This window comes from Sinocyclocheilus grahami, unplaced genomic scaffold (assembly GCF_001515645.1).
Source record: "Sinocyclocheilus grahami isolate Dianchi unplaced genomic scaffold, SAMN03320097.WGS_v1.1 scaffold592.1, whole genome shotgun sequence".
Classification (NCBI taxonomy): Eukaryota; Metazoa; Chordata; class Actinopteri; order Cypriniformes; family Cyprinidae; genus Sinocyclocheilus; species Sinocyclocheilus grahami.
In genome coordinates, this window is record NW_015505771.1 from 712753 (window position 1) to 729227 (window position 16475).

The 16475-nt window shown below is 36.3% G+C and overlaps 1 protein-coding gene across 1 annotated transcript in view; it reads right to left on the reverse strand.

Moving 5' to 3' along the window:
* Positions 1-16475, reverse strand: part of LOC107557204 (uncharacterized) — a 71444-nt gene that overhangs the window by 43826 nt on the left and 11143 nt on the right. The window contains exon 3 of the mRNA XM_016240540.1: positions 9970-10613. Within this exon, the coding sequence (XP_016096026.1) occupies positions 9970-10613 (644 nt within the window). The remainder of the gene's footprint in view (positions 1-9969; positions 10614-16475) is intronic.

The window sequence follows — 16475 nt, forward strand, 5'->3', positions numbered from 1 at the left end:
GGACAAATACACCAATGATGTCTAAATGGAAGTGAAGACATAAATAGTCGGCTTTTGAAATTTGTCTATGAAATGTTACACAATATTTTAGCAACCCTAACTCAGTAAAAAATGATTCTCCACACTTCAGTTAATTGAATTCTTCATGCTCGATTTCAGTTAGTTTAAGGATTTGAACAAACCCCTACAGCAACAAGTACACTGTGTAAAAAAAATAAAAAAAGTTGTACAGTATGTAATGTACAGTAAAAAAAATGTACAGTAAAAAAATGGCAGCTGTGGTTGCCAGAACTTTACCATAAAAAATATGGTAGTAACATTTTAGATTTTGCGACTGAACTTAATTTTACTGTTGAAATTGTAATGTAATTAACTTACTATATTACATTACATATTACATATAGTATAATATATTACATATATTATATACCAACTTATTAAATTACTAAAACTGTTTTATAATTTTATACTGACAAACACTCAAAAATACAGGTGGTAAAGAGAATTCCACATGTAGAATTAAGTGACCTTTCAATAAACTGAGATAAATACCAATATATAGAAATACAAAACACCATCATGGTAACACTCTTTACACTAAGTACACTAAAACAATTCAATAAACATTAATTTAACAGCATAAGATATATAACATTAAACATTGTTGTAAAATTACAACAACAAAAAAACATGTCCTATTAGATTTATTACAGTTTTCCTTTGTATTTAGTATATAAACAACCAATTAAGAGGTTGTTACCATAGCATCTTTACAGTGTTACCGTTTACATATTACAATCTTTTTTACAGTGTACATTTGTTTGTTTTTTTAGTGGTCTTCATGTGGCTGAGGTGTGACATAACTTTTCGAAGAGCTCAGATTTATCATTTTCACCTGGCAGATGATAAAATAAGCTGAAAATACAGCCTAGCATCCACCTTAGTAACCGCAAAGCAATACCCTATCAACCACTCAGTACACTCTAGCAGAAAATATATTAATACTCTCTCTATACCTCAAACCTTGCAGAAACCTTGAAAAACTTTTTTCTGCTGTGGGACGAACTTGCTTAGTATGGCAAGAGATGCACACTAAACAAGATGAAAAACGAGAATGTGAGATTAAACCAAGCGTGCACTAAAATGCAGCACTACAGGTTGAGTTGAAAGACAGCACACGCTGAAGCATGGAGCTCGCTCAAGGCCCTGTCCAAAGAAAACTCAGTGCTTAGCTCTTCAGTTGTGTCCAACTGGCTTCGAAAGGGGCTTCATTGATCTGTTGACATGGCTCTGTTGCCCTCAAACCTACTTACATGACTGCCCTCAGAAACCTTCAAGCAGTGTTCATTTTTACAGCTTGATTTATTGTTCTTTTAGTCATAGTTTGTCAAAAATGTCCTTGAAGTTTAGTTCATATTTTGTCATGTTATATTCATTCATTTTAGTCCAGTTTACTCAATAAAATGGCATATAATTTGTCAATGTGAATGCAATGCAAAAATGTGTTAATTTGACAGTCCAAACTTCAATCGTTTAAACGTATCAAACATACATGACAACTCAAATGTGGGGTCAGATGTTTTTTGAAGAAGAAGAAATTAGTAATTGTATTCAGCAAGGATGCATTAATGACATTTAAAATCTATTTAAATAAATGCTGTTCTTTTTAACTTTCTATTTATCAAAGAACCCTGGGGGGGTGTCACACCGAGTGCTGCAAGGATGACGAAGGCATGGAGATGATAGAAATAAATCCTTTTAATAGATAATCCACAAGATGAAGACGTTCTCACACACAGGGTAACATCAAACAATACCGGACAACATAAGGAATAGTGATGTTAGGTTCTTGAACGAATCGTTCTTTTGAGCCAGTTCTCAGGAAGTAACTGGTTGAACCGGTTCACAAATCTAACTGAATCGAACTTTAGTTCCGGGTTGATGACACAGGACGCACAGCCGAAGTAGCACGTCCAACTCAAAAAGAACCGAATGAGCCGGTTTGTCAAAGTTTGCCGAGGATTACAGAGGACTCAACAAGAACCGAATGAGCCCTAGCGAAGTTTGCAGAGGATTACCAAAGATTCTGATGAGTGAGTTGACGATACTGTGCAAGTCTGAGGCGCATGTACTGGAAATATGCTTGTTTATTATGACTGTTATTAATTTACATTTTATTAAAACCTTTCTGTCGAGTGATGTAAATAAATTTTACAATAGTTTATTGTGCATGCATATTATATTTAAAGTTGCTTAAGCGAAATCAAGGAGTTTATAAGACTGGTTTATTCATTCTTTATACTGTAGACATGTAGAACATATCCGCATTTGTGCATCAATGTCTGTAATGTGTGCTGTAGGTGCGAAACTTTTAAGAATCTTATCCAAGTTGTAGGCTAGTCAATATTGCTCAGTCAGTCGTATCTGATGATCCGCGAATGAAATGTGACCACAAACACCATTAACTTAAGTGAATTATATGGCAATAATCAGCAATATGCTTTCACACAAATAACTTTATTTTTTTAATGTTTCAGTATGCGTTGACACAAATGACTTATTTGAATTTTTCATTGATACAACATGGCACTGAGTTCTTTGAAAAGAAATGCGTAGACGTTATTGCTTGATGACGTCAGGAACCGATGAATCGGCTTTTTGAACCGGTTCAATGAGCCGATCTGTCCGAAAAGAACCGGTTCACGGAAATGAATCGGACTTTGCATCACTAATAAGGAACAGAACGGGGAGCACTTATACTAACTCAAACAAGGGACTAATGACTAGATTAACAGAACACAGGTGAACAGAATGAACTAATCAACACACGAGGGAAAACTAGGTCAGGGGAAAACATGAGGGAAGATATCCACAAAATATTTTAAGAGAAAATGTATAATAATATTTTTTTTAAAAAGATCATAAGAAATGTTTTTCAGCAAAAATTAGAACATTAGAATGATTTATGAAGGATCGTGTGACACTGAAGACTGGAGTAATTGTGCTGAAAATTCAGCTTTGCCATCAAAAGGAAGAAATTACTTAAATATATTAAAATAGAAAACAGTTATTTAAAATTGTCATATTTCACAACATTACTGTTTTTACTGTATGTTTGATCAAATAAATGCCGCCTTGTGAGCACATGAGAGATTACTGTGACATGTTATTAATCTCATAAAATATTTGTTTTAGAGACTGTTTTGACTATTGCATTATGTATGCCAAATTTGTAATGAATATTTTTCTTTGTAATTTTCATCTAAATATACTAACTTGCTCTTCTTCTGACAGGACTCTCCATTTCTGTTGATGTCACTCACAGAAGGCAGTGTGAGCTGTTGAATAATGTTAACCAATAACCAAACAGCTATATAGAAGATTTGGTTTGGCTCCATTCTGGTATGTACTGTAATATCCAATTTTCATGAAACAAAGTTCCTCATTTTCACTTAAAAATACATCATATTACGGATGTAAAAAGGGTAAAATATACTAACTTGCTCTTCTTCTGACAGGACTCTCCATTTCTGTTGATGTCACTCACAGAAGGCAGTGTGAGCTGTTGAATAATGTTAACCAATAACCAAACAGCTATATAGAAGATTTGGTTTGGCTCCATTCTGGTATGTACTGTAATATCCAATTCTCATGAAACAAAGTTCCTCATTTTCACTTAAAAATACATCATATTACGGATGTAAAAAGGGTTGAGAATGACTATTCAAGTTGATTTTAAGAAGCTAGATGGGAATATATCAGCATACCAGCATCCAGAACATGTGCTGGTGTTTTCAGCAGGGATGGCAGCATATGATGGCCTGTCAGGTCATTCACAGCACAGTGCACTGTAGATGCTAAGCAACTGTCAGCATGTCTGAATATTGACAGATCCCAGCAGAACAAAGTAACGTATCAAATAAAGCTATGCCGGTAACAAGGACATGTGGCGCTCTCTGTGATTTATGGATTCTGACCACTGTGAAGGAATGCTTCCGTAGAGTGTAGTAGAGAAGTGCTCTCATTTTAGACTGTATTAACCATGCAAATTGCTCCGCTAATCCACATTTTCTAGTTTGTGAGCTTTGCATTAGCTGTTGGGTTTTTCACAGCGGTTTGTTTTTCCAAAGCGACCATAAAGCATTTGAGCCTCAGTTAGAGCAGCCTGCAGAGAATCATTCATAGAATCACGTCACGTACACACTCAGAGATATTCCTCAATTCTAACATAATGGGATTACATTGTGTGAAGGAGCAGAGGGAAATTCCTCCACAAGTTATTATCTAAGGGTTTATGATGAAAAGACATCCTAAAACAAATCCAGAGCAACATTAAAATCTGAAAAATGTAAGCAAATTTCCCTACTGAAAAGACCGTCAGCATATGTTGCTGTGAATTCTAGGTAACATTGGATGTTGGTGTGCTGGTGTCCCCATGAGGCTTTTTAACTAGCTAACCAGCATCATCGCACTGGTTAACCAGCCTCGCCGACGTGTAGCAGTACTGTGGTATTACTACAGTACAGGTTTTTATGCATGATAACATCATGGTACTTTCGAATATGTTATAGCCTACTGAAATTAATTTAGTATGGTATTAACATGGTAAACCAGTCCATGGTACTTCCAAAGATTTACATTTACTACTGTGAAAAAAATGGTGTAGAAACAATTAGCATTCAGTAATTGCTAGTAAATTTCCCAATTCATTGCAAAAAACATGGAATTAAACTTTTTTTTAAGGTAGAACAACTGAAAATACTATTTTCTTGTAAAAGGTACCATTATGTTATGTTTTATTTACAACTTATATGTTTTTTAAGTAATACTTACAAAAAGGTGCAGTACCGGTGACCACCGGTGACCGTGATTTCACCAAGTACAACATGTTCCTGGATCAACATCCTTGTTGATCCTGGAACAGCATTCCAATTAACCAATCAGAATTGAGGGATAACTTTGCAGGAAATGTCTGTTTTAGGCTTACGATCAGGGTTAGGTGCTTCTACACCCTTGTTAATCAGCTATCATTTCACACTGATTTTAGGAATAAATTATGGGTAGGGTTAGGTTTAAGGGTAGGGATTGGGTTTAGTCTATATTTTTGGACCGTAATGTTGATCCAGGATCAACAAAAGATGTTGATCCAGGAACATGTCTTACTTGGCAAAATCACGGCGACCCTGCAGTACCATGGTACTACCATGTTTTTCAGACATACCATGGTATTAGTCTTTTTTTTTTGTCTGAGGTTTTTATTTACATTTACCATAGTGGCACCATGGTATTCTTGGAAACACCTTGCAAATACCATGGTACACAAATTTCTGTACCATGGTATGTTTCAAAGTACCATGGTATTACCACTCAGTGACATTAGTGTACCATACTAACAACACCATAACATTTAGTAAGTAACACTTACAAAAAGTACCATGGTACTACTGTTTTTGTACATGCACCCTGATTTTAATAGCTTTTTACCATAGTAGTACCATGGTATTCTTGGAATCACCATTGTCAAACTTCAAAATTGATTGGTATTACCACCCAATGACCTTACTGTACCAAACTGCCAGCACAGTAAATTTTGTCAGTAACACTTTGTTATGTTTTTCAGTATTAGCATTTTTTGGACATTTACCATAGTAATATCATGGCATTTTTGTAAGAACCTAAATAATGTTACTTTCAATATCATTGTATATTTCTGTACCATAGTACTAACATCGTACCAAAAAAGTATTGTGTCAGTACCATGATACTTATGCTGTAATACTGAAATTCATGAATTTGGTCTTTACATGATGCACCAAGGTATACTTCCAGAACCAGCATGGTACTTTTTTTGTAAGCATATGCTGGTACCAACGCCAAACCAGCACTAACTAGCAAAAGTCTGGACTAGTATGGAAGTCCAGCAGGGTCGGAGGGTATTTCAGTGTTGTTCACTGTTTTTTTATATTATCTCACAGTACATTTTGCCCTCAGAACCTCAATGAAACAAATGGGCCTGACAGCATCTTACTGGTGTCATGTGATCTGTCTCAAACTGTCCTGCTCCAAATTGCCCAAGTTCTCTTTTGACAAGCCTGCCAATGTCTCTCACACCCTCTCTGCCAGTCTTACACCTTAGATTCAGGGCTCAGGTGCCTCTCAGAGAGCACAGACATTGCATAGAGAATCAAGAGACGTCATCTGATGTCCAGAGATTTCACATCCTCTGGAGGACACCTTTTTGGCAGACTGACATTTTCCTAATGGGACCGATATTTTTTGTAAGCATATGCTGGTACCAACGCCAAACCAGCACTAACTAGCAAAAGTCTGGACTAGTATGGAAGTCCAGCAGGGTCGGAGGGTATTTCAGTGTTGTTCACTGTTTTTTATATTATCTCACAGTACATTTTGCCCTCAGAACCTCAGTGAAACAAATGTTTCAGTGAAAAGACAGATGGGCCTGACAGCATCTTACTGGTGTCATGTGATCTGTCTCAAACTGTCCTGCTCCAAATTGCCCAAGTTCTCTTTTGACAAGCCTGCCAATGTCTCTCACACCCTCTCTGCCAGTCTTACACCTTAGATTCAGGGCTCAGGTGCCTCTCAGAGAGCACAGACATTGCATAGAGAATCAAGAGACGTCATCTGATGTCCAGAGATTTCACATCCTCTGGAGGACACCTTTTTGGCAGACTGACATTTTCCTAATGGGACCGATGAAGGAGGTGAATGAGGGTCAGACTGAATAAATGGTCCTGCCCAGATCTCAGACACATCTAGCAAATCCGTCTGTCCATGATCGTTAGGCCAAAGCTGGCTGCTGCTTTACTTTACCCATCAGACCCCTTCCACAGGACCCTGACTAGTACTAAATATCAACACAGATGAATGTTGCATATCAACCCTAAAGTGTCAGTGCTAAGTTTCCACTTGTATGGCTGTGTTTGGATTAGCATGCTAGCATACTAAATACTAGTATGCAAATTTGTGTACAGTTTCATATACTACTCATATACTGTTTTTAGTGATATACACTACCATTTAAAAATTCGAGGGTTGGAAAGATTTTTTGATGTCTCTTATATCAGGCTGCATTTATTTGATCAAAAAGTATTTACAATTTACAATAAATGTTTATTGTAAGAATCCTGAATGAAATGTATTATGGTTTACACAAATATATTAAGCAGCACAACAGGAATATATATATATATATATATATATATATATATATATATATATATATATATATTGACGGAATGATCCTGATGTTGTCCTCGTGGCACCTCTGGAGCTTCCTGCATCTCACCTTCCCTCCGTAGCCTCTGTCTCTTTGCCAACGTAGGTCCAAAGACATCTCTGAGATGCAAGTTCTAATAGGCTTACACGGACTAGTTTTATTTCCATTCGACCTTGATCTTTCGTAATGGCCTATCAGGTTCTTTGTATATTAATAAAACAGCGTTATTTCTCCAAAATCCCTTCTGCTAAATTCAGCAGCCATCCCTGGCTTCTTTGATATTCAGTATCAAGGCTGCATTATCTTGGTACACTGGATGTTCAGAAGGATTTCATGTGAGGATTCAGGAGGAAAGGGAAGGGGGAACGGGAACAGGAGATGCATCTGATCAACTCAAGTCTTTGCATAAATTAACATGAACCCTGGGAATTTTTTCTTTATTTATTTCCTCCCTTACCAGGTTTAATTAAGGTTCAAGCAATGTCTTTGGGATATTTGTCTGATGGAACACGAGCCCACCCTCCCGCTCTCCTACCGTTTCCAAATCCGGTCCATCTACTGGGATGCCTATTTGTGAACTCTTTCTACTGTCTTGAATTTCACGTCAGATTGCAGCAAACCAGAGCAGGGAAGAGAAGGTGAAGATAAAACGCAAGTCTTATCTTTTCACATATTTCACATACTGCGTGAAAAAAAAAAAGAATCTTCACAGGGAGAATGATTGTGTCTCCTTATGTTCACCGACACGTGGCATGCCGTACAGCACGATGCCTCCTAAATATTACTTTTTAGCGGCAAAGGGGCTGATCAAGAAGATTTTTCACGAATGTCATCAAAGCAGCAGGAAAAAACAACTGAGGAATATGTTTTCATTGTTCGGTCAGGTTATTTTTAGATGCGTTCTGCAGGAATATGAGTTAGTAGTATCGCTGGCACTTTGGATGAAAAGGCAAACATCATAGTCAGAGCGCACGTAACATCTCCTGGCAAACAAAATACAAAATAAAGAGGTAAACAGGGAAATTAACAGCGTACCTTAATTGCTTTAAACAAGTAACACTTCATCTTCTTCAATTAAGGATTCTTGGCTCATCTTATTATAGACTATTAGCACTGATTATTAGCGCATGCTTGATGACGGAGGAAATGGGCCGTGATGCAGGAAGTGTCACCGGTCGTAGAGTCGGATCTGATTATCGTGTCCAACACCCACCAACCCGTGGACTCCATTTAGACGAGTACTCGCAGGGCAGGCCATCGTGGAGGCCGTGCCATTTTTATTATTTAAATGCTGCCGAAACGCATCCCAATATTGTGGAATGAATAAAATATCCCAGGACGATTTTCCACTGGGTATTAGCTTAACATTTCCACTCCAGCGCTCCTCTCATTGTGAAACACTGGAACATCAGTCAGCAATCTGATAGGCTGCTTTCTGCTTGTCCATTTGTCTACTTAACCCATCCCATTCCCTGTCGCCGTTAAAACAATTTCCTCTCTGACATACCAGAATAAGTATTGATTGAGGGTTTGCATTACCGGAGGTTTGGGCCCTTCACTGCTGGACATTTTTATCATAGCTGTGTATGCCAACTGATCACTTTAAAGGGGTCATCGGATGCCCATTTTCCACACCCCTTTAACACATAGAACAACTAGTTTGAAATGTGCCATTTCTCTATGGACATTTATAAAAATGAATCAGCCGGGCTCACTTTTTTAGGTTAATCTTTGAAGTTTTACGATATTAAAATATGCACTCATGTAGATTTATATGGTGTACAGAAAGCATTATATATCCATCCCACTATTTGGGCAATAATCGTAATGATTTTAGAGATGTGTTCTGTTTGTCCACAGTCTAGAGAAAAAGTACCGCAGACACATAACTTGACAGAAGCATCTAGCATTGGTGACCGACTGACTGAACAAACATGCAAGTAATCTTACATTTTGTGGCTACTTGTTGAACATTGTTACCTAATTCATATTCATGAGCCAAGCTTATAAAGTTTAGAATATATTTATAATATATCCCTCCACTATCTGGTATAAATTGCTATAACATTAACAGGTTAAACTTTTTTGCTTAGGTCTATTCCGTGCATTAGCTGACTTACAAATTCCAGGACCATAAGCATTGAAATGGGCGAAAGTAAACATCTTCTTGATATGCAATTACATATGCATGTATGCATGCAATATTTATCAGAACAGTTAAAAAATTATATCCGATGAAACCTAAAGCATTGCCAAGTCTCAATGCCAAGACAGCGTGGAAGATCTTCAAGGCCTTGCAACTTCAGAGTGTCTTCATGAGACCCTAATTTATCAGTCCTACCAAGATGAAGGTATGGTGCATTCATATTTCATAAGGTTATGTGAAATGACCACCCTGGAAGATTGAGTTCGTTCTGCAGGCTTGGTCTACAGGCTAGCACATGTGCGCTGGACACAAAGATGTCCGAAAAGTGTCAGCTTTGCTCAATAATATGAATTATGTGATATCAAATTTATTTATTTGAATGTGATAAAACAATATAAAATTCCTAAAATATGAAGATTTGCTCCTTTATTGTGTTCTGATACCTTTCTCCCTCTCTTCTCCCATAATTTCCTGTAATTCCTTTACTCTTTCTCTCAATAAAATGACAGAAATAAGCGATTAAACCATAAAACAAGCAAAAGCTATCCATCAGTAACACAAACACTGTGTTGTGCATCATTACCTTGCTGGTATGTCGATATTGGAGATGGCGTAAAAGTACTTGAGCAGGTTGTCTCTTTGTACGTATGTTCCTCCGAGCGCCGGTCTCAGCAGCCGAAGCCGCAGGTTTGTGAAGGTGAAAAAGTCTCGGAGGCCTTTCATACTCTCCATGCGTGTGTATAAGTTGTCCATGTTTTGTAATTTTGTCCCAGCAAATATGGCAAAGCGTTCCCGGACCTCGAACCGCACATTCTTCTCATTCTTGGAACCGACCCAACGAGAGTATTGCTCGGTACATATGACTCTAGTAACGTTCGTGGCCGACAGATCCTGCACCCTCTTTGGTAACATCCCGAAGCCGTCCATGCAGTCATCGGCGTAGTACTGATAAGGCTGCCAGGTTCGTCCATAATTCAAGGACTTGTCCAGCACCATTATTGTGGGCCGTCCGTACTCAAATGTTATCTGGATGTCGTCTGTTAACTCCAGGCTTTTGTTCCAGGATAAGGATATGTTGGCCTGAAGAGGCTCAGGGAAACGACTCCATGTTACAGTCTGCCAGTACGTGATGAGTCCGGTTCGCTCACGGTCTTGGATCAGCTCTGGAGGATGGGCAAGTTCTTTGGTGGAGGCATCGCATTCGTCACTACACAGGTATGGGTTTTCCTACAGACAAAAGGATGATGAAAAGGTCAAATAAAGAGTGGTACAAAATTAAGGAAGGATAATGAAATAATAATAAAAAAGAAACATATATTAATTATTAAAATATATAGGGTCCGTTGCATGATTTTATAGTAAAACACTACCGTACAAAAGTTTGAGGTCAGTAAGACTTTTTTTTCAGAGAAAATAATATTTTTATTTGACAAGGTTGCATTAAATTCATCAAAAGTGACAATGAAGATGTTTATAGTGTTACAAACCATTTCTATTTCAAACAAATGCTGTTCTTTTGAACTTTCTATTCAAGAATCCTGCAAAAAAAATTGTATCACAGTTTCCACAAAAATATTAAGCAGCGCAACTGTTTTCAACATTGATGATAGGAAAAAAAAATTCAAATCAGCATTTTAGAATGATTTCAAAAGGATAATGTGACATCAGCTTTGCCATCACGGCGAATAAGTTATATTTTAAAAGACAATAGAAAATAGTTATTTTAAATTTGTAATATTTTTGATCAAATAAATGCAGCCTTGGTGAGCATAACATTTCAAAACATAAAAAAAAATCTTATTGACCAATCGGAAATATACAAAAAAATAAACATTTTAATATGTTGATTTTTAATGCAATATATATATTTAAAAAAACATTAAAATATATATCTCATCAATTTTTTAAAAGAGGTTTTTATAACTATTCATACAAAAAATTGTAATCAAATAAATGCATGAGACTTCTTTCAAAAACATTTTTTAAAAAGTCTTATTGACCAAATTGTAGCATATATAAATTAGAAACTTTTTTTTTTAAACATTCTTCTTTTTTTTCGTGTTTTATCTATCTGTCAGATCTATCTATCTGTCTAGATAACACCTTTCCAAAGTTCCCATCGCTACTGTAATTTCAGGGTTTGAACCTTTGCCCTAGTGACACACCAGGTGTACGGATTAGCCTACAGATTGCCATCTGGTCACCCTTGAACCCTTAATTCCCTTGTAAGTAAGGTAACATCCCGAAGCCGTCCATGCAGTCATCGGCGTAGTACTGATAAGGCTGCCAGGTTCGTCCATAATTCAGGGACTTGTCCAGCACCATTATTGTGGGCCGTCCGTACTCAAATGTTATCTGGATGTCGTCTGTTAACTCCAGGCTTTTGTTCCAGGATAAGGATATGTTGGCCTGAAGAGGCTCAGGGAAACGACTCCATGTTACAGTCTGCCAGTACGTGATGAGTCCGGTTCGCTCACGGTCTTGGATCAGCTCTGGAGGATGGGCAAGTTCTTTGGTGGAGGCATCGCATTCGTCACTACACAGGTATGGGTTTTCCTACAGACAAAAGGATGATGAAAAGGTCAAATAAAGAGTGGTACAAAATTAAGGAAGGATAACGAAATAATAATAAAAAAGAAACATATATTAATTATTAAAATATATAGGGTCCGTTGCATGATTTTATAGTAAAACACTACCGTACAAAAGTTTGAGGTCAGTAAGACTTTTTTTTCAGAGAAAATAATATTTTTATTTGACAAGGTTGCATTAAATTCATCAAAAGTGACAATGAAGATGTTTATAGTGTTACAAACCATTTCTATTTCAAACAAATGCTGTTCTTTTGAACTTTCTATTCAAGAATCCTGCAAAAAAAATTGTATCACAGTTTCCACAAAAATATTAAGCAGCGCAACTGTTTTCAACATTGAAGGGGCGCATTCCCTTCAGAAACAAACATAATGCACTGCGTCTTCAGCGGCTCCGATGTCGGGAGTAAATGACGACTGCTATGTTCATTATTACATCCAACAACAGAACACCTCAATCGCTTAGGAGTCATTCTTGTCTACATCTGCTCCGGCGGTGAAACAATGGCGGACTGATGACAGCTCACAATTCATCAAAAGTGACAATGAAGATGTTTATAGTGTTACAAACCATTTCTATTTCAAACAAATGCTGTTCTTTTGAACTTTCTATTCAAGAATCCTGCAAAAAAAATTGTATCACAGTTTCCACAAAAATATTAAGCAGCGCAACTGTTTTCAACATTGATGATAGGAAAAAAAAATTCAAATCAGCATTTTAGAATGATTTCAAAAGGATAATGTGACATCAGCTTTGCCATCACGGCGAATAAGTTATATTTTAAAAGACAATAGAAAATAGTTATTTTAAATTTGTAATATTTTTGATCAAATAAATGCAGCCTTGGTGAGCATAACATTTCAAAACATAAAAAAAAATCTTATTGACCAATCGGAAATATACAAAAAAATAAACATTTTAATATGTTGATTTTTAATGCAATATATATATTTAAAAAAACATTAAAATATATATCTCATCAATTTTTTAAAAGAGGTTTTTATAACTATTCATACAAAAAATTGTAATCAAATAAATGCATGAGACTTCTTTCAAAAACATTTTTTAAAAAGTCTTATTGACCAAATTGTAGCATATATAAATTAGAAACTTTTTTTTTTAAACATTCTTCTTTTTTTTCGTGTTTTATCTATCTGTCAGATCTATCTATCTGTCTAGATAACACCTTTCCAAAGTTCCCATCGCTACTGTAATTTCAGGGTTTGAACCTTTGCCCTAGTGACACACCAGGTGTACGGATTAGCCTACAGATTGCCATCTGGTCACCCTTGAACCCTTAATTCCCTTGTAAGTAAGCAACAGCCATCCCACACAACAAACGTTTGAGGAGTTAAAAGTCTCCGCACACACTGCAGCCTCCAAAAATGACAGATCCATGTCCAGGGATAGTTATTGTTTTATAGCCGGCACACTTGAATGTTTCTCGGGCCAAGTGTCTTCATGGACCATTAGCTTCCATTAAGAAATAATTCGAGCTACCTGTCCCAACCATCTGGAGTACCTTAGCACTTTGATCCATAACCAGGAAGCACCTTAGCCTATCTCAGCCCTCTGACTCAATCCTGCTGTATTTCTCTGTATCGTACAAATCCAGTCCAACTGCTGCGGCAGGTGGTTCTTAGACTAAACCTCAGCTATCCTCGCAGGAATGCCCTCATGTCTAAAGAGCAGTGTGGCTCTAAGAGAAATGTTCGCCCACTGCTTAGCAGCAGGAACCCGTGTCAGTAAACAGACAATACGATGGTTTGGTCTCCATGTTTGGTCGACATGTGTGGTTGTGTTGTCACTGGAGAATTCACAGCAGAGCTTGAAACAATGACTAATCATTACTGTGATCAGATCAGAACAATTACACAATTTATTGAGAAAAAAACACATGGTGAATACATACGAATGGATTCAGGGGTCAAAGTTAAAAACTGCTTAATCTAGATTAATCTAGAATGGCTGTGAATTTGACTAATATTTCATTATAAATTATTCAGTTAAATAATAATTATTTATTTCAATAAAATAATATCAAAACTGATATCAAAACTGTTTGTGATGGCTTAATTACATTCCATATTAAAATATGTATTAATATATTTTAAAATATTTTAGTAAACAGATTCAATTATTAATTATTCAGTTATATAATATTTATTTTAATAACTTCTATTATCAAAGCAGTTTGTAATGTCTGAATTACTTTTGAAATTAAAATATTTGTATTTATTTATATATATATATATATATATGTGTGTGTGTGTGTGTGTGTGTGTGTGTGTGTGTGTAAATGGATTGCTATGCAATGTACTAATATTTAATATTATTATTTAAATAACTTCTGATGTCAAAGGTGTTTAATAAATATTTTATTTATATATATATATATATATATATATATACACACACATTGCTATTTGCGCTGCTGGTTAGATGCTAACTAGCTAACTATGGCTCTGTACTAGTTCTCTGCACAAAGTTTAATCTAAATTGACACTGGAGACATTGGAGCGCAACAATTAATTTACCAAATTTGTGGTCTTAATGCAAATATATATATATATATATATTATTTAACTAAAATATTTAAATAACTTCTGATATCAAAGGTGTTTGCGATGGCTGAATTACTTTTGATGTTTAAATATTGCTATTTTTATATTTGTAAATTGGCTGCCATGAACTTTACTAACATTTAGTTTTTAATTAATCAATTAAATAATGTTTAATTTAAATGTTTAAATATTTGGCTCAAATACTTAAAGTTAAAATGTGTTCTCAAAACCAAAAACAAAGATTGTAATGTGCTGTGTTTTTTGAGGACAGGCTGTAAAGCACAAGCACCAGCATCCTGAAACAGCAGTGAAGTTTTTCCAGGACCCTGTGATTTCTTTTGACTTTAGTTGAATGAACACACCTTTCAATGGGATTTCCCGACCTGTCTGTATGAGTCAGTTTGTATAGTTAACAGTACCAAGGAGAATCCACATTGCACTGAGGATCTGTTTATAGGGGCTGACCGAGAAAGAAAGATGGATGTGTGTTCTTAAAATAAACAAGATGAATCAGGAGATTTTGTTAACAAAAATGGGACTCAAATAGAAAATGTTACAATGTTTCATAAGAGCAGTCACTCTGGTAGTATGAAATGTTCTGACCCCGGTTAACAAGCTGTGAAGAGCAGGTACTACACTCGTGGAGACCGGACCGACCGCTAGTCTTGTACCTGGAGAGGTGGCCCTCTTTTTTCTGTGGCGTGAGTTAATTACAATGAAGCCAGCTCCCTCTGGACATCCAGTCATATAACAGCTGGCGCTGAACAGCTTCAGAGGGATACAGTCGCCTAATTATACCAGCCAGAAAGTGACTTGCACAAGAGTTTCAACTGTCCCAGAGAGTGCCAGAACAGGGCTTTAATATGCAAATATATTATCACACCATTTTTAGCTTATTTAGTCAACTTAGTAATGTTTCTGATGTTTAATGGATTTGGAGTGCCTTTCAAATGCATTTCAGATGTGTTTTCAGACTGTTTTTATGCTTGGTTTGATCACTGAATGAGAGTTTGATTTCTATGGAAACTTATTTCTGCCATGGAATTTAAAAATATATATTTTTATCTCACGATTCTGATTTTTTCGAGTTAGCATCTTAATCTTCACACCAAGAGCGATAATTATAAAGATAACTATAAAGATAACAATATTAGCATCCACACCAGTGAACAATATCGTCTGTTTATTCTAAGCACACGTGCTTCTGCCGCTTTAAATTCTCAAGTTCGTTATGGCAGGATGGATTCTGATTGGCTGTCAATGTTTTTATCGTTCATCAACTGGAAAAAATCCAGTGTTGCCAAGTTTTCCCACGGAATTGGGCTACATTGTTGCCGCGTGTTGTTTTTCATGTCCGTGGGTTGAAGCGACTCCAATAACATGATATTTATCCCCTGGAATGTGAATTTTAGCAGAGGCACCCCTCCAAACAAACCTGTATTTTACCCCCCAGAATGCGATTTTTAACTGGAGACCCCCTCAAAACGCGATTGGGCTAGTTTTGAGTAGCCACTGGGCGGGTCTTCTTGTGAAAACCTGGCAACCCTGAAAAAAAGAGTTCTGAAAATGATTCCAACGATATCGTTTCTCTGTGCCTTTATCGTTATAATTGTGGTGTGGACTCTGCTATTCCTTAATACTGAGAACGATTTTTAGAACTATATCTTTATCGTTATCTTTATAGTTATCACACTTAGTGTGAACGGGGCTTTACAAATCTGACTTTTTTCAAATTATAACTCACAGTTCTGAGTAAAAAAGTCTAAATTATGAGATGTAAACTCACAACTGTAAATTTATAACTTGCAATTCTGAGGAAAAAGATCAGTATTTCAAGATGTAAACTTGTAATTTCAAATATAACTTGCAATTACGAAATATAAACTCGCGATTCTGAAAAAAAATCCAAATTATGAGATAACAACTCATAATT